At 36.9% G+C, this 23,253-nt stretch overlaps 4 protein-coding genes and 1 non-coding gene across 6 annotated transcripts; all 5 read right to left on the bottom strand.

The window, feature by feature from the left end:
- On the bottom strand, positions 646-736 carry TRNAY-GUA. Its single transcript is given in 2 exon segments — positions 646-681; positions 700-736. It is a non-coding gene; the product is annotated as a tRNA-Tyr (tRNA).
- LOC18770301 lies at positions 2,853-6,226 on the bottom strand. Its single transcript, XM_020567794.1, has 9 exons — positions 5,959-6,226; positions 5,634-5,830; positions 4,936-5,117; positions 4,520-4,804; positions 4,369-4,427; positions 4,209-4,245; positions 4,032-4,103; positions 3,568-3,895; positions 2,853-3,462 (listed from the first exon to the last, which is right to left on the bottom strand). Exons 1-9 carry the CDS (start codon positions 6,071-6,073, stop codon positions 2,989-2,991), a joined length of 1,749 nt encoding a protein of 582 aa, XP_020423383.1. The 5' UTR covers positions 6,074-6,226; the 3' UTR covers positions 2,853-2,988.
- Positions 9,554-12,840, bottom strand: LOC18769375. Of its 2 annotated transcripts, XM_020568700.1 has the most exons (5): positions 12,574-12,840; positions 11,091-12,427; positions 10,747-10,992; positions 10,496-10,636; positions 9,554-10,219 (listed from the first exon to the last, which is right to left on the bottom strand). In XM_020568700.1, exons 2-5 carry the CDS (start codon positions 11,091-11,093, stop codon positions 9,836-9,838), a joined length of 774 nt encoding a protein of 257 aa, XP_020424289.1. In that variant the 5' UTR covers positions 11,094-12,427; positions 12,574-12,840; the 3' UTR covers positions 9,554-9,835. The 2 variants fall into 2 exon arrangements, with proteins under 2 accessions (XP_020424289.1, XP_020424288.1); XM_020568699.1 differs by having other exon boundaries at positions 11,091-12,840.
- LOC18770654 (uncharacterized methyltransferase At2g41040, chloroplastic) lies at positions 14,581-18,929 on the bottom strand. The gene is made up of 7 exons (XM_007202238.2): positions 18,501-18,929; positions 18,294-18,400; positions 17,954-18,176; positions 17,605-17,798; positions 17,389-17,500; positions 15,607-15,711; positions 14,581-14,903 (listed from the first exon to the last, which is right to left on the bottom strand). The coding sequence occupies exons 1-7, from the start codon at positions 18,687-18,689 to the stop codon at positions 14,775-14,777; spliced, it is 1,059 nt and encodes a 352-aa protein (XP_007202300.1). The 5' UTR covers positions 18,690-18,929; the 3' UTR covers positions 14,581-14,774.
- Positions 19,165-23,059, bottom strand: LOC18769968. The gene is made up of 9 exons (XM_007203560.2): positions 22,758-23,059; positions 22,435-22,631; positions 21,316-21,497; positions 20,872-21,156; positions 20,732-20,790; positions 20,605-20,641; positions 20,410-20,481; positions 19,861-20,185; positions 19,165-19,761 (listed from the first exon to the last, which is right to left on the bottom strand). Exons 1-9 carry the CDS (start codon positions 22,870-22,872, stop codon positions 19,387-19,389), a joined length of 1,647 nt encoding a protein of 548 aa, XP_007203622.1. The 5' UTR covers positions 22,873-23,059; the 3' UTR covers positions 19,165-19,386.

Raw genomic sequence — 23,253 nt, 5'->3', positions numbered from 1 at the left:
AAGTAATTAAATTGATTGGGCTTCCAATGCACCCAGTTGACATGACACACTGGGGCCTCTACTTTGGACGTGGTCCTTCTTTGGCGAAGATTGAGATTGACACTGAGACTGAGACACTGAGAAAATTCTGTGAAAAAATGATTTTTACTTGCAAATCAATAGTCATTGCATGCTTCAGTTGAGTTGAGTTGTTTGAAAATGAACGTCACTACTTTTCTTCTGGAAATCTTGTTTGCCAAGAGTTTGAAAATGCAACCTAATGTCCAATATGATTGAATATTGGACGAAAAGTCCTCCCACATGGTGGGGGATGTGGGTCGCACCAAGTTTAGTTTTGGAAGCAAAACCAATCCATGGACCAGTCTTTTATTATGTGAACTGCACTGCACTGGATGGTTCGTGCCAGCCCAGGTCAAGGGTCAAACTCATAAATTCATAAGCAAGTTGGTGTTTGCAAGTCTCCGCAGCATGCATTTGAATTGTCCGAGCTTTTGACCTCATAAACATTTCTAATTTCTTCAAGCAAGTTGGTGTTTGGAAGGTTCTTGTTTGTTGCCCTAATCAATTTTGGGTGTGTTTTATTTACCGGCTAGTGCGTTTTGGAGGAGGTTGAATAAATAATAAATGCAAAAAATTAAAAAGATTTCCGACCTGCCGGATTCGAACCAGCGACCTAAGGATATCTGATGGATTTTCCAACTACAGTCCTCCGCTCTACCAACTGAGCTAAGGTCGGGTTGTTCATATGCTTCAGATTTATTATATTTATTTTAATGTAATAAGATTGTTCAGCTGAGCTTTGAGGTTATCAGTAAATTAGCGCATGTGTGATGCATCAAATCATGCCATTATTGCTTTTATTATTATGTCCTTCAAAGGAATGCCATACACAGTACACTGATGCTAATCTATATAAATAATTAGCATGTTCAAGTTAGGGGGGACAAAGGAAAATAAATTAAATATGCAGAACCACCACCACTGTTGCTTTTTCTTTGTTCATTATTGGCAAAGGGAATCAAATAAATCACTCTCCATGTAAGAAATCTTAACAGGATCATATATTTTTTTTTTTTCCAGAGATAAAAATGTATAAAGAAAGCAGAGAAACAATTACAAAAAATATATTATTTATTTTTACCTTTCCTACTGTACAAACATATTTGATCATTCATTAAATCAAGAAACTGCAAGCTGATTTCTGGTGTTATTCATTAAACAGAATCTGGTGGGCCTGGGCTGGAACTTTCTTCTCCTTTGAAGATCATGGCTGGAGGGCTTGATGAGCTGAAGGAGCAGGCACCCCTTAATGGAATTTGGTTTAACAACAAATGCAGGATTACTGATAATGGGTTGCTGCTTATTGGAATTTCTGTGCAAACTGCACCTGAAAGATCCAGGATGTGAGGTGGGTGAACATAAACATGTGCGGTTTGAGTTGTGTGATTTTGAAATGCAGGTTGCAGTTTTTGAGGCCATGGAATAGTTCAACCACTAACAATTTCTATTTTCTATTTTCTATTGGGTTGGGGTTTGTGGGGGGAAGAGGCTGACTATTCTTTTTTTTTTTTTTAATTTGGTGATTCAAATCAAACTAATGGCTGGTTTGGAGTTGGGGGATTTTATATAGCTTCTTCTGGTTTTTCGAATTTACCTTAGTAACCTTTTCCTTCATACCCACCCACATCCCCTAACTTCCTTTGATTAAAATGATAATGATGATGATGATATTTCAAGGACATTTGGATTGGAAGGGCACAAGGGTCTATATGTCAAATCAGTTTTACCGTTCAAATGGATAACTAATTGCACCAAGTAACTTATAAGTAGGAATTCAGAAACTATAAAGGACAACAATTATTGTTTACCTCAATCTTGATGGCATTCTTCTAGACGGGTATAGTACATTTTTACCCTTCTTTTCAAATTAAACGTTCATGTTTTTTTACCTTATAGTTAATTTATATTCTGTAATAAAACACCTAATAAAATTGAGTCTTTAATCAAATTAGTTTGTCGGTCAAATATTGGGAGAATTGCTCTCTTTTCATTGAGAGATTTGAGGTTAGTTATCGTCGTTTTAGTCTGCCGACACTTACTTCTAAAAGTCATTTTCATAACACATAGGTAAAAAATTTGTTTGTTTTCACTTTGTATTAGATTAGAAGATAGGAAAATCCCTAGCATGACCCTTAGAAGATATGATCTCCTTCATTTAGTGTGTGGGCTCTTTTTGATTGGTTTAGCGTTCCAACAACATTGGGATTGCACGCAATTAAGAGACGATTGTCTTGTAGAGATGACACCTTTGCGGCAATGGAATGGCTAGCTGTAAAATAAAATAAGATAAGATAAACATGAGTTTGCCTTTAGAATCAATGGATGTCGGGTTTTCAATCAAATTAAGGATGTAAAATAAATAATATAAAAATTGTGTGAGACAGGAAATGAGATATTACGAAAGAAATTGGAGTCGCATTATGATTTTGATCATGAGCCTCTACTGTTGACTTGTGACATATGGAAATTTGGCCAATTTTCATCTTTCACTCAAAACAACATTCTTTGATGTTGATTGACATTGGCTAAGAGATTGCAACATTATCTGTAATTGATTCCTTTATTTCAACATGCTCATCCTTTAGACTAGATTTCTTTCACATTGAACCATTACTTGCTGATTTTGATTGGATGATTAAAGGTTGCCCAATTTATTGTAGTGATATTTGACTGATGGAGATTGGAAGGCAGCTAATCCTTTATCCTTAAAAGGGTCGGTCTATTGAATTTTATGTACAGTCGGTGGTGAAGCAGAAAATTACTCAAACAAGTTTCACAGGAGGAGGAGGAGATACCAAAAACTTGAGGGTAAAATAATCACTGAGATATACATCCAAAATACCAAAAATACCAAAAAACACATTTTACCCAATAACAAGGAAGCTCTGCTTTGCTTTGGTTGTTGCAAATGGAAGAAAATGTTTATGATTAAAATGTTGCCTTGTCCTGGAACCCTACTGAAGTCCTTGGAGTCTTGAAACTCATCCTGGAGGAGGAGGAGGAGCACCTGGAGGACCGAGGCTGATGACTTAACTCCATCTCAGATTCTCCACAAACTCTCGACGACAAAATCTTTTTCGTGTAGACACGATGTCTTCGTTCGCGGGCATAGATAACCCAGAAGATCAAGGACAGCATTACAGCTGCAGAAACCAAAAACAACCCAATGTAGATCCAAGCACTGTGGATTCGCAGACCGGGACAATGTTGTTTGCTTATGTCCGAGAATGCGTCCCTAACAAACGTGCAGTCTGTGAGGTTAAGAAAGAAGGGACCGTAACGATACAGAGCATAGCTCACATTCGCGAAAGCTGACATTTGTTCATAATAGGTTGGCGTCAACCGCCCAGGACCTATACAAACACCAGCGGCTGAAACCTGACACACATACTTCTTCCATACCTGCAACAATTCAATTTCAAACCCAACTTAACAAAGCAATATATAATAATGCAGCAAGCATGAAAAATGGCATTGATATTTGTTAGTTAGTACGTATATAAGTACCTGTCCGGCATTTTGCAGTTCGACCTCACCAGGGATACACTTTCGATCGGAGCGATCATCCAAGAGGGGGTTGCAGAGAGGGGGTAATGGTGGGCCAGTCTGATTGAAATGCAAGGGACCATCGACGGTCGGAGAATTAGTATTTGCGACGTCGTTGATGACACGGTTGAGCACTGTCACAGTGTATAAGGTTGCATCCTTGGTCCGTAAAAACACCTCTTGAGCTAAATCTTTGTTCACGCATGGCAGTACATCTTCTAAGGCTGTATGAACCTTGGGTTGCTTCTGAACCCACTCATCCATGGAGACACATGCATCTGCAAACACACTACATACACAAATGCACTTAGAAAAATGAATTGATGCTCTATGCTTCTAGACAAATATGTAACAACCAAGACTAAGCTTGACAGGCTGAAATTAACATCTAAATGCTGCACTTAAGGAAAGTGAAGAGAGCTTACTTATGGACGAGGAGAAATATACCACACAAAATGATTGTTCCCGTGACAAGAATCCACCCAATAATCACCAAACTGCATCAAATGTCCAAGTGTTTGTTAATGAACAGATTCCAAAATTTAAAGACCTGCCTTAAAATTTGAACAGGAAACAGCTGTAGGTAGGTATTTATCACTTACCAGTATACAAGAAATTCCAGCCCAAAAATGGAAAATACTGCAAAAAGTAGTCCCCAAGGAAAACAAAAAACAAAAAAGAGAAGAAGATTAATAAGGCATAATTCCAAAAGTGAAATCTCCAAACTTCCTACCTCTAATCAAAAGAAAGTAAAGAACTTACAAAATCCTATAAAGACCAAACAGAGCATAATAGCAGCAAGAACAATGAGAGCCATTCTTCTGCAAAACATAACAACAGATACACGTTATCCAAATTTAGCATTGTGAGCACAAGTTTGAAGTTGCAAGAGCTTGTAGAAGAATCTAATTACATGATATCCAGGCCATCTTGTATACGCTTTGAATTCTTTTCAGTTGTATCAGAAAGAGTATTGGCAACATTTTTTATGGTTCCCATAATGTCATCCATACTCTTCTGAATATCCGCAGGAAGAACTATGGCGTCAAGTCCAATCTTCTTAGCTGCACTAAGATAATCTGACACATTCCTGAGGTTTTCAGCAGTTGTATCTGCCTGATTCACTACATAACTCAGCATACTGCATGTACTGTTGTGGAACTTGTCCTGACCAGTGTACAGCACAATGCATCCGACACTAGAACCCACCACACAAACAAACATCAAAATTAAAAAAGGCATCATCAGTTCAATGCTAGAAATTTATCGGCACTGCAAATTGCGTTTTAGTGTAGATATGAGGAAGGAAAGAGATAGAAAGAGAGTTACATTGCCATGAGGGTGAAGAAGATAAGGATCATGAGAGAGAGAGCATATGCTATTCTAGAATAGCCATAATGCTCTTTTCGACAGCAGCAGTAACATATACAGACAAGGCACAAGCATATCCCAAACAGCAGGAACCATAAACCAGCGGTGACAAAGAAGGGAGCCGCGGTAAAACCGACAGACTGCATCATAAATCAACAATCTATATCAAAAGCATTCGTTGAGCAACATAATCGACCATACATTTCTTCAACTTAACAATGTCAAAAACAGAATAACATGATTTGAGAAAGAAAGAATATGAAACCAGAGTATCAGCAAACCCAACAAAAAATATGTATATATATATATATATAATCAACAAGGACATCATTAACGCAAAAAAATTTAAAAACTGGCAAGTTCATCATGGCCTATATATTTTTTTTTTGGTCTGATCATGGCCTATACTTATATGTATCAAAAAAAGTTTCAGTAAGTCAGGAAATCCGCAAACCAAATGCAGAAATTCACAAGTTAACCACATACATACAGGAAACCAGAACACGGACCTCATTCTTGATTATCAAACAGCATAATTGATAAACCCAAATAACATGATCATTCATTCATAAATTGAGAGAAACCCAAATAACAAAAAAGAAAAAAGACGATGAATCAAAAGTAAATTAAATTAAGGTTAAGATAAGAGAACTGACCGCCCAGTAATGCTTATTGCTGATGTTCCAGCCTCCTGTGTATCTGTTAAACCCATTAAGAGGGTCTCTTCTGCTTGTCCTCTGCTGAGCCAATAATAAGACAGTCGTGTTTTCTTCAAGAAACCTCCGTGTGTCCAATGGCCATGTCGCCACCCCATTGATCCCAACGTGCTCTCTCTCACCAGCTACCTCTACAGCTGCACATCCAACCAAATTCAAGCAACCCATTTTCTCAATGAACACGAAAGTAACAGCATTTTCATCCAAAAATAAAATAGGAAATAGCAAAAATAAAAATAAAAGGGGGCATTTCATACATGAGTACCTGTTGTTCGTATAATGTGCAAAAGGTCAGGGCTTCCGGAAGTTAAAGAAATGAAGAAAAAGAAGGAAACAAAAAGAAGGAAAATTTTCAATGGGTTTGATCTGAAGCATAACATTTTGTTTTTGGTTTTTGGGTTATATTAGTAATGCTTCTTCCTGTTGTTGTGTACGCGTCTACGTCCGAGAATTTCCTCAACCTCTGGTTTTTGAGGCAGAGCTCGCGGGCGGGGGAGAGACAAGGACCCGCCTACAACTTGTGCGAGGTGGGGTTATTTATACATTCATACCTGCACACGAACTTGTGGGCAGAGAAGCAGAGATAAATAGACACTGAGAAATTATTTTACTATTATTTTTAAGCTAAGATATTTGATTTATTTGTTTTTTGGTACTAAGACATTTGGGTTTAAACAAAAATAAAAAGATACCAAAAAGAGGATTAAACTAATACTTATCCAAGTTATGAATCGGTATGACATACAAACAAATCCAACGGCTCACGTGTTTATACTCAAAATGGAAGAGTAATCTGATCCGTCAAAATTTAAGGGTTAAAATTATGTAGATAGAAATTCTCAAAAGAATGATAAAGGAAGGTTTTAAAGTAAAATGACTATTGACAAAACAAATATTATTTAGCTGGAAATCGTAGATTACAACGATGCAATAAGTTTGTATTTATTTAGCTAGTAAATAAAGATTCATACAAACGTGTTATTCTTGTTTAATTTATAGGTTTGTTTTGTGAAATTTAGAAGATTTTAATCGTTTTAATTGACTTCTTAATTAATTATACGAGCATGATGGATAAGATCAAAATCCGTTTCTCTCTCGCTATATATATACACACACAAATTCAATACGTACATAATTGACCACAAAATATTTCCTTGAGGATTAGCAGAAATGTATATTTATAGCAATGACAATCTTGTAGCTAAGAACATATAACTGATGGGAACAGAAATTACTTTAAATTAAGCTATAGCTTTGCTAAGTAATAAGAAATTACTACTCAAAAATGAGTGGTGGTGGTCGTGTGCGTGAGAAGTCTCTAGGCTTACGTTCCGCTGTATTCCCACCTCCAAGTAAGTTCCAATGGTTTTGAGTTTTTATTTTGCATGCAACATGTCACATGCATGCATGCAAATTGCAATGATAGATGTCTTCGTTTCGACATACAAAGAAAGTTATATGCATATGGTTGTAGGTTGTTTTCTCAGGCGTCCAATATGGCATGTCGCATATTCGATGAGAAATGATTTGAGATTGAAAGTAGTGGTGGAGGGAGTCGGGGGTGAAAGACAAAACATCCAATCCGACAGAAGAGTGTGTAGACTAGAAAATGACATAAACATTAGAAAATGATAGCAGGGCTTAGGGTTAGGCACTCATATTCATATAAATATAGTTTCCTTTGGATTTGAAGAGCAAATGGAGCAACTAGCTTAATCAGTAACTGACAACTCAGAAGATTTTATTCTTCTCGAATGAAGGAGAAGAAAGAATACCGGAAAGGGTTAAATATTAATATACTAGTTAATTAGTTATTGCTCCTACACTTTGTACATGTGCATTGATTCTGCATAAAGCTTTACTCGGAGTAGGTAGCTACTAGCTAGTGCATACTCAATCACTGTCCAATTATTTTGGACATATTATTAATGGCTTGTTTTAGGTTCCTGCCAATCTAAACCACTTAATTAGGCTAATTTCTATTTAAAATCAACTGCTTTTCAATTTGGACCATAACTGTGTTTTTTGCTTCTTTATGGGAAGTGTCAAGGAGAAACAAAAAAGTGGAGGAGAGAGACTGAGTCTGTGTGACAGTGTGAGAGAAGCAAATATCACTCACTGCAGTCTGCAACCAGGTTCTCAGAATTTGGAGTCATTTCAAAATCCTAGTCATAAACACGATCATGATCATGATGGCGATGCTTTCACTTTTCAGGCATATTCACTTTGCTTTTTTTCCTTGGTATTTTTGGATCCCATATTGTCATTCAGTTTCTTTAGGTCCCCTTTTGGAGATTGTTGGGTGCGAATTAGGGTTTTTTTGTTTAGGACTCTTTTTTATTGAGAAATGCGATAATATACTAATTCACATACATTACATAGATGTTAGGATTTGAACCCATGACCTTTCATGAGGGAGCAAATTAGGGTTAATATATAGAGTCATGAAAACAAGTAAAAAAATCAGTTAAAAGCGTTGAGTCTTACACTAATCATCATTTGAATATGAACAAAGAAGTCTACTTTTTTCAGGGACTTACAGAAATGAAAGAAAAAAAATGAATTGATGAACAAGTTAGGTCTCTTTATCAATCGCGTTCTTCATCTTTTATATTGATAGCTCTAGAGATAAACAAAAACTAACGAAAAGTTGTTTTCGGCTTTGCTGACAAAAAATCACAAGGGTCTCCTTGCCCATACTTCTTGGGCTAAACATTAATAAGGCCTAATATATATAGGCCCTAAATGAGTGTAAGAACATGGGGTTCAAATCAATCCAAAAGCATATGTCACTCAAACAAACCAAAAAAGTTAATAAAATAAGACGGCAAAAAAAAAAAAACAAAAAAACAAAAACCAAGTAGAAAGTTAAAAAAAACTCAAGGTTAATATTATTTCTATCAATCATATAATATTAGATATTAAGGCTTTATTAGGAAAATATTTTAATAACAATTTAGGTGAATTATTTATTTTTATCATTAAGTAATGTATCTAGTTAATTGCAAGATTAGTTTAAAACATTGATATAATACAATAGTGCTACAAAATATTGTATGACTAGGTTTTGACTAAGCTTTGTTACAGATAGTAATGCCAAGGTTTAACCAGTTGTTATGACTGCTAAGCCTGGAAGGTTTGACTGGTCAAAATTAATTAAACTCTCTCTCTCTCTCTCTCACAGAGACACGCACACACATGTACAATATTTTGTGTCATTTTGCAGTCAAAGTCAAAGGAAGTCCCTTTCGGTTTGTAATTAACATTACCCGTAAATAAATAAAAAATTGTTTAAGTATATACTTAATTGTAGACATATTTATTATAAGAGTTGTTGTACCATTAGCATGTAACATGAACATGCGAACCAGCTTAAAAAGACATTGAATATGATCACGAGAAGAAGAAGAGCTCCATCAATTTCACGAGTACTCGAATCAATGATGATATTAGTAATCAGGCTATATATATAAATACATGAAGTTTTAGTTGAGGAGTTTTTCAAATAAGTTTATTTGAGGGATATTCTTATATGATCCATTATGTATTATATTTCACTAATTTAAACCGTCTATTTTGTAGATATACATTCAAAGATCATCTCTATAAAAAATCATTTGAATTCAATATCATTTTGACCACTTAATTGAAATATTAAAATTTTAGTACTTAAAGCACTGTGTTTAATAATTTTATAGAACACAGTTGGATGTCGAAACTGTTTCCGATTTGTCTAATTTTTGCAAGGATGATTTATGAATGTAAACTTAAAAAATAGATAGTTTAGATCGTTGAAAAAAAATCATAAAGAACCCTAAATAGTGTCTCTCAAATAAAATTATTTGAGAAATCCCTCAACATAAATATAGTATGAGTTAAAAGAGTTATATAAAAAATGTACAAAACAATATAACTTGGAACTGGGAACCACGTGATCACATTAAGACAAAACACCCCGACCAAGTGATTAATTAACAAAATTAAACTTCAAATTCGAGAGAGACAGAGAGAGCTAAAGTAATGAATTAATTAATCAAAGCATTTGAATGGTTCAGTTCAGTCAATTAAATTGAAAATTGTAGTGACAAAATAGTAAGTTTAAGTTTTGTGGTTTTTTTCTTCTTTTTTTTTTTTTTTTGTTGCTAACACAGAGGAGATCTATGAGGAATGCGTTTTCTCCTACTGATCATGCTCGAGGCCATGTCCTCGTCTGAAACTTTATGAGCTGATCTTCCGCACAATGAAGCATAATTCAGTCCACTTCTCTTCTTCCGGACAATCTCATGATGTCTGTATCCCATGTTCATGCTCATGCTCATGTTCTCGGACCCTGATGACCCGGATGATGATGAGCTCATCGGGTCATCGCAGTCCACAATTGTAGAATGAGGGTTGGTCTGATCACTCGTCATCTCCTCGTCTCCGGTATCAGAAAGAGGAACCAAGAAGTCAGGACTGAGTTGAAGAGAGTTGCATTTCTTTAGGAAAGGAGAGAGGTCCTTGTTCAATTTAAGGAGATAGTCCACCTGATTAACATTCATCATTCCAAATACTGTTCAGTTTTAGTTAAAGCCTTTCATATATGCCTCTATCTCTTTCTCTCTTAAGCAAGCATATGAACTAGTAGAATTCAGTGATATTATGTTGCCTGTTGTTGCATAAAATAACAGAAATGCAATCAATCATATTGGGATATTTTCATTACTGATCATGATCATGGATAATTAAAAACCTATTAGTAATTCAGCTGCATGCATGGAATGGAACAAAGCCACCACTCAAAAGTAAGTCAAGTTGATTACCTTGCATCCGAGAGAGCAATGGATATAAGGTTCTTGAAGACTTCTGTCACAGGAAGTGCAGTTGTTTCCAGAACCCTTGAATTGCCTGTTCTGAGGTCTTTTCTTGATGAACACCACTTTGGCACTATTGATTGTATATGCCTAAACAAGAATCAAAGACTTAAATTGTCAAAAACAGTACAGTAATATATTATATACAAACTGATGGAGATGGTTAATTAACCTAGCTTTGATGATTATAGGGCACCAACCTGAACATTCTTACAGTCTATGAGCTTTTGAAGATCTTCCAATCGGACAACATCATGGTATACATAACGACGAATTTGAAGGAGCTTATGAAAACGATGGGATGGCAGACAATGGGGGCATATACTGATGCAACAATCCAAGCAACAGATATTCTTTTCATTCTTTTTAGCGGTTTCATGATAGGAGCAACCGGCAAAGAACTTCTGAGTATAGAGGGCTTCCAACCACGCAGGCTTCTGAATTCCCTATTAAAGCAACAAAATTTGCTCAGTGATTATATATATGAACCAAAAAGACAAGAAGAATTATGCCATAGAGAGACAGAGAGTGGACAGAGACAAACCATGATCACATAAACACTTGAAAGAGAGAGCCCTCCTTGAGCTGTTATCAAGACAGTGGTGTAAACAGAAGAGAGAGAGACAGAGAGAGAGAGAGAGAGAGAGACTTAGGAATGGAGATAAGAGTATTTATGGAGCTTCACAAGAGAGGAAAGGGGTATATATTTATTCCTTGGGGAGGGACACAACATTTTGTCAATAGGAGGCTTGTAACATGAGAGAGAGAGAGAGAGAGAGAGAGAGAGAGAGAGAGAGAAGAGAGCAATAAATAAAGGAAGTAAGATATGAGGGGAACGTGGAGGCTGTTTCCGTGTCTCCCATTCTCTAAAACCCCAATAAACTATTCTTGCTCATCTCCTTGGCTGAAGAGCTCTAATGCTAAACTAACCAAGCTCTTCTTGAAGGAGCTGCCTCTCTGCCTCAAAATTTTTATTTTCGAAGTGTTTTTTTAATACCTTTTCTTTCATTGATTCTCATCTCTTAGAATTGGTGAAATCAGTTGGATGGAAGGAACCAGCCACTTGTTGTAGACTTTGAAATGAGAAACAGAACAAAAAGATGACAGATATTTACATAGATAGATAACACCAGCTTGATAATAGTTCAATTGGTCCATTCTTGCGTTCCACTTAGTTGTCATTCAAAGAAATTACAAAAAAGCTCAAGTTAGATCCAACTTAAAGATGCATATCCCAATAAGTCGGCTAACTTAATCTTCTTTTTTTCCTCATTCATAAAAAATGTAGATTTTCTTTCTAAATGTATATTGTATTCCTCTGCATCCCTTTTTCTTGCCTGATGCTTTTGATGTCATTCGTATAATTTCCATCACTTCAAAGCTAAGTAATTAGAGCATATACAGCAACAATGAAAGCATGGTAGAGATTGAGAGTAGCCAATCTCCCCCTAAACTTTTTTCTCGTTAAAAAAAAAAGAAAAAAAAAAGCATGGTCGAGAAGAAGGGTGCTGAGCTGCATTAAAAATACACAAAGGCAATAGTAATACCTATCAACTATGTCTTGTCACAAAAAATTGAAATGTTAAAAGCTCCAACTGGTTTAAGAGAATCTATCAGATACATTAACTTATAAGAATTTGGTGCAAGAGCACCATATCAGTAAGAATAAGTAGAGCTTAATCTTGCAATCTATGGATGCACATCTAAGATGTATACCTGCAAATCTGACCGTCTGATTGCTTCATTTTTGAGACCAGGGAAGAGCACCTCAAGGGTCCTGGCTGGCTAGTATACTTTCAAACATATTATATAGTATCTCCTTATTGTTTAGGTGTATTGAGTATGTCAAGGTGCTTTGTTTATTCTTCTTCTTCCAAGGCCCTATTAAATTGCTCAGAAAATGAGAGAGACAAATTTAATGAAATTTGAAAGATTAAAAAATCTGGGTTTGGGAATATTAGTATGCCAAAAACAAAAACAACAACAAAAACTTGAAGCTGTCCATTCATTGGTTTTTTTTTTGATACCTCAACTGTGACTCATGTGACTCAGGTGGTAGCAAGGTTGAAGTAGCAGTTTGAGTCTTAGGAAATAAACAGAGAAAGGCAATTGGTAAAGGATGTCCTGCCAACTGAGGCCATAATGGTGTTGGTTTAGAATGCCTTGCACCTGGCCAATACAATACAACCATGGCAGCATGCCTAATCTACTAACAGAGTCAAAACAAAGACACGTACAAGAAAGAAAGAAAGAAAGAAACCCGGTTTTTAGGGAATAAAACATGTCAACAATCAATCAACCACTCCACTAATCCACTAATCACAAGTCCTGCTTTAACAATAATGTGGTTTTGCAACAAACATTTGACAGACAAGCACAACTCATTGAGCACTAGTTAGGGAAACTAATGACCTAATTAATTAGAGGCTCCAGTGTGCTAATTTTGAGGAAGACCTTGCTTATTGTGCCTCTAAGCTCCAACCAAGAGTTACCTTGGGGTTTGCAATGCCAAAGAGTCTTGTATCATTCCCTTTATACCCTTCCTTCAGGTCTACCATTCAATTTCGAGCTTCCACCTTATGTGATTGTTGTTCATCAGAGCATTCCACATCACAAATCTTTTATCATATTACAACCGACGGTTGTCAAGAACTCATGATTAATGCTATCATACATTTTTATCATATTAATCAACGGTTGTCAATGCATGCCTAGAAGATTAAAGCTAGCAAAGCCCTTATATACATTTAAATTAATCTTCTTTAGAGAGTTCAGCTCTTGGAGCTAGACCTAAGCAAACTTATAATCATTTTGTGAAGATATTATCAAATATTTTATCTTTTCCATTTTTATAAAAAGATAAAAGAAAAACATTTTGAGGTGGTTTGAGTGTCTTTTTCTGTTTTCTTTTCCCCTCTTCTTAAGCGAGCATTGAAGGTATGTTAACGGTTGGTTGATGAGCAAAACTTTTTGAAGATTAATCTCAAAGAAAAATCTAAAAGTAGTTTTATTTATTTATTTATAGAAACTGCTAAAATAAAACAGAATCATGATAAAAGTTTCACATATGTCTACCATGAAATGAAATATACTGTGCACGTGTATCCTTGATGAAACGACATAACTAGCAAATATCCCTAGAGCCAAACTGAAAGGAAGAAAGAAATTAAGCTCACAGAACAAATAGAATCAGAGAAGAGAAAGAGGATGGCCAACCCCACGTGCCATGAAAAGCAGAAAGGTGTTATAGTAAGCAAGAAGCTCACGTGCAATGGGATCCAAAGGCCTGGCTTTCAAACAAACTGGCAATGCCCAAAACGAGAAGCTTAAGTGTGTCTTGGGACTGACCATTTCCTCCTCCTTTTATCATTCAAGTCAAGGCTTCAAGTTGTGTGGAGTGTTGGTCAACGGTCAAAGATCCAGAAGTGAACAGATTCTACAGAGATGATGATGTGGTTAGAAGAAGAAATAGGGGGAGGGCTGGGTCAGCGGATGAGCCGCACGAGGGGATCTTCCTGCTGTGGCCACAGGCCTCTGTGTGGTCTCAGTTGGTTCCATTTTGCTTTGTCAAAAAGGGTTTTCTTTCTTTATTAACCTAGCCACTTCACCATGCCCTATTATATAATATGCATAATGCATGCCCTCATTTTTAAAGTTTAGGTCAGGTCACATGTAGAACCTTTTTTCCAAAGATTAAAGACTAACTATGCTCAAGAGTCAAGATCATGTGACTCCAAGCCTACGCCTAAACCTTCATGTGGTAGTTCTAGTTTCCCATCGTGCTCGCAAGATTCAAATTCTTAACTGAAACCTTGTCATGAACACAAACCTTCTGATTATCTAAAAACAGCAGTCCTCGACTTCCTCTTCTTCCTCTTCTTGTTCACGCATATTTTATTTGTTCTTCTTATGTTATCTTTTATGCCATAATCAACTTCGCCTAATGAAGATTGAAATGGCTGTTAATCTGTCAATACTAATCAGTAACCACTAATTGAGTCCCTGATAATGTTAAGCACTACTATCATTCTTTATACAGTTAATAAAATACTACTTCTTATTAATAATCAATACTTTACATCTTCCCCAGATTATCCACCTTTTCAGGTTCTGTATTCTTCTTTTTAAATGTCTATACAATTATATAAATACACTATACAACAAATCAACAAGAAATGTGATAAATCCATGTACGGAGAAATTATATTCAAATGGCTCAAACCTAGTCTCAAGGTTTCTGAGCAGAAAACATGATGAAAGATTGCTGAACTTTGCTTGAGTAGTTGATGAGACCAGATGATGTACACAAGTCCTCAATCTCTTCTTCCGTTAAATAGCTATAGTTCTGCAGAGCCCTCTGCCACATAAATTTACAACTTAAAATCAATACTTATTAAAGTTTATAACCAAGTCAGTCACATATTTTTAATAAAACCCATGTCCCAATGACTGTAAAAACAGTTTCGATGGGGAGCCACCCTTAAACAGATCCTAGCTAGCTACAGCTAATGAGTCCCGACTAACGAAAATTCAACTGTTTGAATCACTTTACAGAATTCATGTGCAATTTATGCAGAATACGAAAATGAATGTGGATGTTACACAATCGTTCTTTTGAACACACATTCTATCACTAGCATATATAGATAAACAAGTATCATAATAACATTAGCATGAGCAGGAAAATTGACAGGTCTGAACCCTATAGAACAACTATAACTTCATAACATAAATAAGTTTTAGTGTTTCAATACATGAGTACTATAAATCAGAGATAAGTTGGTTGACATCTACTTAATGGGAAATTCATAAGTTGAAATAAAAAGTTCTTAGACAAACCAACTCCTAGTTTGGATAAATGCTTCATATTAGAGCTCCTCAGAGTAAATCAACATTTACAAAGTCAGCGTACGCACATTTATCCACTCAGAGATGAATACAAAGTTGTTTATTTTCATTTAAGAAAACAAACCGTGGTCGAAATTATTAACCCACCAAGGAGGAATCACATCTATCATTGATCACATTTGTTAATTTTTTGAATAAGTAAGAAGTGTTACCTCTCTGAGTGGCCTCAATATCCAGGGAGTAGATGAAGTATACCGCAGGAAAGTGGTTCCGACAAAGATGCCACCAGTTCGTAATATACGACTTATTTCAGCAATCTGAGAATTATATGAGAAATGGGTTGGAAATGCGTTAGTTAAAAGCAACTTTGTTGCATCCATACACATATCTACAGTAAAACTGAAAATATAACAAGATTCGACGGTTCATGAAGTTCAGATGCAAATAGAATTCAAAGCGCAAAGGCTTCTCTTCTGTAACTGTGGAAAAGGCTGTGGCTGAATTCTTTTTTTGTAATTGTAAATAGAGCTACTTTCCCTCTTCTGCCTTCCATCACCTTAAGAAAAGACTCAAATGCCAATGTTGGTGACTGGAGATAACTCTTTTCAATTATTCCAGGGATGGGAGGGGGTACAGGAAGGTAAGAATAACTTTTTTTCTGGAAGGAATCGTTTTTTTGGGGTCATGTATACTCACGGGATGGCTTCTTTTTTTTTCTTTTTTTTTTGAGTAATGTCCACCAGAGAGGGGATTAATATATCTACTTGCTAACAGCAAACCACCTGAGAGCTAATTCCTTCGAAAAATTTCACTAAGAAAGATATATCTAAAGTAGGAGCCACAGACCAGCACACCAGCATTTGTGGAGTTACGTTCTATTATAAATTGCAGTATATTCCACAGGAACCAACTCTGTAACTACCTCATGGGCTATCCATGAGCGTTCATGTTACTATAGCTTATGCATCAATAGAAAGGTTGTACTCAGAACTCTTTTACCTAAAAGGTTGCTGATTTCTGATTCCAATTGACCCCACTTATAGTAGAGCTATGATTGCCAGGTTCTTTAATCACTAGCAGCCCTCTCTCTTCCTTGTTGACAAGGTTCTTGATGATGTAAGGACACTCGACTAATCTCCTGAAAGGTAAGTCCCCAGTCCCAAACAGAAACACTCCAAGAAATTACCTACCTACCATTGGCCACCAAGGGTTTTGTAATAAAATTCAAAATTGGAATATGCTCTTGAGGTGTCCAAACCCAAGTTGAAGATTCAGACGTGAGTGATTGCATGAAAGAAAAGAAGAAAATTCTCAAGGTCATAAGTAGAGTAATTTCCAATTTTCTAACTTCCTGCAGTTCTCAAAGGATAACTTCCTGCAGTTCTCAAAGGATATCACCTTTATTTCTCACAAAACACTGGCACGGAAGATGCATACTTCTTGTGGTCTCTTGTAAGGAGCCATGGGTGAAATGGCAATGGTGTTTATTCAGCTTGCCTAAAGAAGCTATAAGTTTTGCTCACCATTCCGCATTTAATCTCATATTCCTAATTACCAGTCAAGGCAATTTCAAATTGTTCAAAACTTAATTCTCCATATGCTTTCCGATACACCCAGTTGATATAACAAGGCACTTTCACCATGACTTTTTCGTGAGTTATCAACATAGCAGGTGACGTGTAATACAATATGCAATTCATCTCTGAGTTTACTCACTAGTCACTACTAGCATCTCCGATACCATAAAAGGCAAAGCTAGCCAACAGATTTGTTTGGCGCACATAACAAAATTATTTTGGGGAATAGGGATGCACCCAGGAAAGGCAAAGTTAATGAAAAACAAGTGAGGTAGGATTTAGAAATTGAAGACTCTGTTAATATTCATCCAAAATCATGTTGATTCTTAAATCATCCAAGTCGGGTAACTCTGACTAAACATAAGATCCTGGGCGCCAAGCAACTTGAAGGAGAAAAACAGAGGAATTGAAACTTACAGCATTGGAAGGAGAGGGCCAGCAATGCAATGCTGCGCCAGCATGGACAGCACCGACTGAACCTGAAGGGAATGGAAGCCTAGAAACATCTGCCCTCACAAGAGCAAGATTACTGCATTTATTCCAATGATGTGTACATTAGGAATTTAGGATAGACATGTCATTTGACATTAAAGACCATAAACATTGATTATTCAGAAGAGCAGGCAAACTTACGTAGCTAAAAGAGTAGGGTCTTTTTTAAGAAAATCGTAACACTGGCGAAGCATATTCTCAGAAAAATCAAGCGCGACAACTCCAGAATAGGTCCCGGATTTGGCAAACTTTCTGGAAAACAAACCACTCCCACAGCTTACATCCAGCAGAACACCACCTTCAGCGGATTTAAAGTAGTCCTGAGCCATTTTAAACTGCGTAGCATATAAAAACACCATGTAACTAATACACTTATTGTTGTATGCATAAAAAGCCGTAGTGGGTAAGTAAACAAAACCCAAATTGGCATGCATGTTGTGCAGACCAAGTTGAGCAAGCAAGCCAGAAAGTACATGCATTATACACATACCTCTTCATCAAGACCTGGGAAGCCACTGCGGTTAAAATTCTGGCGCCAGCCTCTTTCATACAAGAAGGAAACAAGAGGGTTTCTGAATAACTCGGTCCCAGCTGGTTTGACTTCAACGTACTCCTTCAACCCGGCAATAACAGTAAGATCCAAGTAAATGTCTTTGCTTGAATACGACTTGTCGCATTTCTTACACTTGAAAGCCGACCTGTATATTGCTTGCCTACAAATCACAAGACAATATTAAACTTCTACAACTGCAGTTTTAAGTAAAAAAAAAAGAAAGACTTTGCCTTTAAGCTATATATTATTCAATGGGATGAATCATTAAACTTCTCACAGGTTAAGACCAGGAGGGCCTTTCCGTATGAGCGGTTCATAGCATACTGGGCATGCTAACAGCTCAACACCCGAGCTTTCACTTTCCTCAGTGCTCGACTTCCATTCCTAAACATTAAAATTTTGAACTTTCATATTAAAATGAAAATTTTTATTAAAACAAATAGCGGAAATTAGAGTGCAGGGAAAAGATAAGGCAGAGCAGTACAGGCGGTAAGGTAACAACTGAACTTGCACGAATGGCGAAAGAGGGAAAGCGGGAAGGCGGGCGGGCGGTGCCAGTGGGGCGTCGTCGGAGACGAGGAGTTCCGAATTGATAATTGTGATAAAGGCGAGGATATTTTGGGCATAGAAAATCTTGGTGGAGAAGGTGGATAGACGAGGGAGCCGTCGCCATGGAAGATTTTATTCTTTTCTCTGCTTCTTCTTCTTCGTCTTGTTTTGAAATAACGGAGGTAGAGGTAAGAAGATATAGAGACAGAGAGGTACGTGTTAGTTGTTGTAAGTGTATGGACTTAACCAACTTCAAATGTGCTCCTCAAACTCAAAAATGACTCTTCGTCATAACGTACAGAGTATGATTCAATTCAACCCTTTCACTCTGAGTCGGAGCCAAAAACCAAAAACCAAAAACAGAAAAAAGAAAAAGGTCAATGCTTTCAGCAGACGAAGAAACGACATTATCTATTTTTCATATTTGCGAATTGACCACAAGGTCTTTTGTCGGTGTTATAGTTAATTACCAATTGGTCCTTTTGCAATTTGCAGTTGAGGACACAACTGCTACTCTTGTTTGCATTTTGATCAGTATTGTATAGAAAAGATGATGTGTAAGGAAAGAGGCACGGTATCAGGCTTAAAGATCAACTATTAAAAGCACAAAAATGGACGATAACGATAATGATATCTCCGAAATATTACTACTTTGTCTAACTGAGTTCTGAGCAAACACAACTGAGTACTGCATAATAAACAAACCTCAAGATTAACTACCACAATGTACAAAAGACCTTAGGCTAAAATCACTCCAATGTACATGGTTGGACGAAAACATATGTTTAAGTTTAAGCACCCTTTCAGACCAAAAAAAAGTTTTAAGCACCCTTGTCTTGGAAATCCCCTGCAGTTCTAGCTGTAAACTGTTTAGTGTATACTCGATGCCTTCGCTCCCTTGCATAGATTACCCAGAAGATCAATGACAACATCACCGCTGTAGATACCATTACCAACCCAATGTAGATCCAGCCACTGTACTTTCGCAGACCAGGGCAATTCCGGTTACTCACGTCTGTAAACGCATCCCTAACAAACGTGCAGTCTTGCAGATCAACCAAGAATGGACCATAACGATACAGACCATAACTCACATTTACTGCAGCTTCCATTTGGCTGTAAAAGGTTGGAGTCAACCGGCCAGGTGTAGTACAAATGCCGGCCGCGGAAACCTCACAAACATACTTCTTCCATACCTGCTTGAAACAAAAGCCTGAGTCTTAGTCCTTGTTTCCAAACTTAGAGAAAGATGCAGGCAACATGTATGTCAATTTTAGATAAGCCATTAATATTACCTCTGTGGCATTTTGCAGCTTCGCTTCACCAGGACTGCACTGTCGATCAGTGAGATCAGAATTGAATGGATTGCAAAGAACGGGTAACAGTGGGCCAGACTGATTAAAATATAAAGGTCCCGCGATGGGCGGATAATTCTTATTCGAGACATTGGTGATGACACGGTTAACCACAGTAGCGAGTCGGTAGGTTGTTTCCTTGGTGCGTGAAGAAGTCTCTTGAGCAGTAGCATTGTCCACACATGGGAGTACATCATCTAATGCAGTATGGGCTGTGGGGTTCGTGACCCACTCATCCATGGAAACACATGCATCTGCAACCACACTATGCAAATAGGACAAGAAGTTAGACGATTTGAAAACAGATGGACAAAGCAAATGCAGCAGAACAGTCATAAGTTTAGATAGAGTGACACTCGTATCATAAATTTGTTCTTATGAGATAACTAAGATGCGTCTAAATGTCACACTGAAGGCTAATATGATGATTCAATATAAGTGTGCGACTAAGAAAGTAATATGAAGTGAACACAACCAAACAGTACTTACTTATGGAGAAGGAGAAATACACCGCATAAAATGAACGTGCCTGCAACAAGAACCCACCCAACAATGACCAAGCTGCACCAAATATGCAAGTGTTTGTGAATATATATATTTGAGCACTAAGACACAACTGCTTCAAATATTTGAGATCTCTCTTAAAAAGTAAAAAGGAGACAGTTCAAGCTATATTTCACTTACAAGTACACAAGGACTTGCATCCCGAGAATGGAAAATACTGCAACAAGTAGTCAAAGAAAAAGATATAATGTTAATAGTCAAATCCTGAAAATCCCTGCCTCTAATCAAAAGAAAATAGAAGACTTACAAAATCCAAGAAAGGCCAAAAAGAGCATAACAGCAGCAACAATAATGAGAGCCAGTCTCCTGCAAAACATAGAAAGAGATAAATGTTATACACCGTATTGTAAGCAGAACTTCCCCAGATCTTCTAGAAAATCTACTTACATGCTATCCAATCCATCTTGTATACGCTTTGAATTCTTTTCAGTTTTATCAGAAAGTGTATTGGAAGCAGAGTTGATCTTTGTTAAAACATTGTCAATGTTACTTTGAACATCTGCTGGCAGAAATACAGCATCAACTCCAATCCTTTTAGCTGCACCAAGATAACCTGACAAATTCCTGAGGTTTTCAACAGTTGTATCTGCCTGACTCACAACATATTTCAGCGTGTTTGTTGTACTGCTGTGGAACTTTCCCTGGCCAGTGTACAGAACAATGCATCCAACGCTAGAATGGACCAGACACACATTAAAGGATATCATCAGCTCACAAAAATTGAAGGCGGTAATTGTCCATTCGAATCAAATGTGTGTATGAGAGAGAGAGAGAGAGAGAGAGAGAGAGAGAGAGAGAGAGAGAGAGAGAGAGAGAGAGAGGGGCACTTACATTGCCGCAAGGGTGAATAAAATAAGGAAGATGAGAGAGAGGGCATAGGCTGTTCTAGAATAACCATAAGGCTCTCTTGGACAACAGCAGTAACAGAGACAGATAAAGGATAAGCTTAGCCCAAAAAGCACGAACCAGACACCAGCAATGACAAAGAAGGGAGCCGCAGTGAATCCAACAGACTACATCATACATCAATAATCAATGTAAATGTATATTTGTTGAGAGACATTAAACAAACATTCCAATCTCCAGACAATCTCAACAACAAAAAGGGTCTAAAAACAATTTCAAAAAGATAAAAACAGGATTTGAGAAACAAAGAAAACACATGACATCAGCAAAATACAAAATAAATTATTAATTTATGAATAACATTCTTGGCAGAGTTCAAGGCCTGCATTTATAAGTAGAAAGAACTGTTCTTTCTTGAAATGCTTCAAAATCCAGGGAAAGACAATTAGAGACAAAAATTAGTTTTAAACAACCACAATGTCAGTAAGGAAAGCAGCAAATTTTCAAAATGAACCATCTTGCCCCCTAAAAGTTTTACTAGTGGTTTCAAGTTGTCCAGAAAAAACAGAGGAGGCTGCCCATCCATGACGGCACTGCACTCAAAGTGCCTGCCATGGCAAACAATTTAATATAAAAATTACAAAACAAAAAACAGAGCCTTCCTTCTGCACGATTGGTTTGTAGCATATATAATTTCTTCGCTTTTTTATCGTACTGAAAGGTCAATTTATTTGGAGGAAAATATGCTAGAATTCATATATGGGTGCAAAGGGGGGTTTGGTGCTTAACGGGAAAAAGATGAGTTTGGGTGCAGCAGTGGACTATTCAGCTCCGGAAATCTATATCCCATCTGATATAGAATGGCATGTGTTTAGCAAGTCCAATTTTTTCTTTCTGGGTGCTGCTTTTACTTTGTGGTATTTCAAATGATTTTTATATTCCAATTGTGGTCTTAACTCTTAAGCACCATTTAACAGTCCATCCAAGTAGCAAGACAGCCCAAACAACATGATTATATTCATAAACTCAGAGAAACCCAAATCATAAAAAGCACAAAGAAAACAGCCAGGATATGAAAATTAATCAAGGGTTGAGAGAACTCACAGCCCAGTAATGGTCATTGCTGATATTCCAACCACCAGTGTATTTCTTGAACCCATCAAGAGGGTCCTTCCTGTATGTTCTCTTCTCAGCCAATATCAAAGACGAGTTTTGGACAGTTCCTTCAGCAAGAGACCTCCTTGTGTCCCATTTCACCGCTCCACCATACTCATACTCACTCTCACCACCTACCCTTACACCTGCACCAACCAGAAGAAAAAAAACAAAACAAAACAAAACAAAACATCAACAATAACCCATTTTCTTGAATAACACAAAATGACCATTTTCTAGGCAAATAAAAGCAAAAAAAAAGTATACAGTACCTGTTGTTCGAAAAGTGTGCGAAATGTGAGAGCTTCCTGAAGTTAAAGCAATGAAGAGGGCAAGGGAAAGAAAAAGAAGGAATTTTTTTGGTGGGTTTGATCTAAAACATAACATTTTGGGTTGCGGTTTTTGTTTCTGGGTTGCAGACTAAGAAAAATATCCACAAGGCTAGAAACCTATCCCAAACCAGAACCAGAGAAAAGCCGCGTATAATTGTTAAATGCGTCCGTTTGGTTAATTCAGAGTGTGTGTGAGAGACAGAGAGAGACAGAGACAGAGTGAGTAAGAGAGAGATTGTAATTTACTATATAATATATATCAGCTGAGATCTTTGGTTTTCGATTATTACGGTTTGGAGAGCGACTGGCACTCACTGGCCCTATATTCTCTGTCGATATTTTTTTCGTGACGAAAATACCCTTTTTATATTTTCCGTTTCTCTTTTGCGATTTTAATTTATTTTCGCCAAGCAACCTTTCGATGCTTTTCTTTTGT

The sequence above is a fragment of the Prunus persica genome, chromosome G7 (genome assembly GCF_000346465.2).
Source record: "Prunus persica cultivar Lovell chromosome G7, Prunus_persica_NCBIv2, whole genome shotgun sequence".
Classification (NCBI taxonomy): Eukaryota; Viridiplantae; Streptophyta; class Magnoliopsida; order Rosales; family Rosaceae; genus Prunus; species Prunus persica.
Note: the sequence above shows the minus strand (reverse complement) of the source record. Positions and strands in the feature narration are given on the sequence as shown.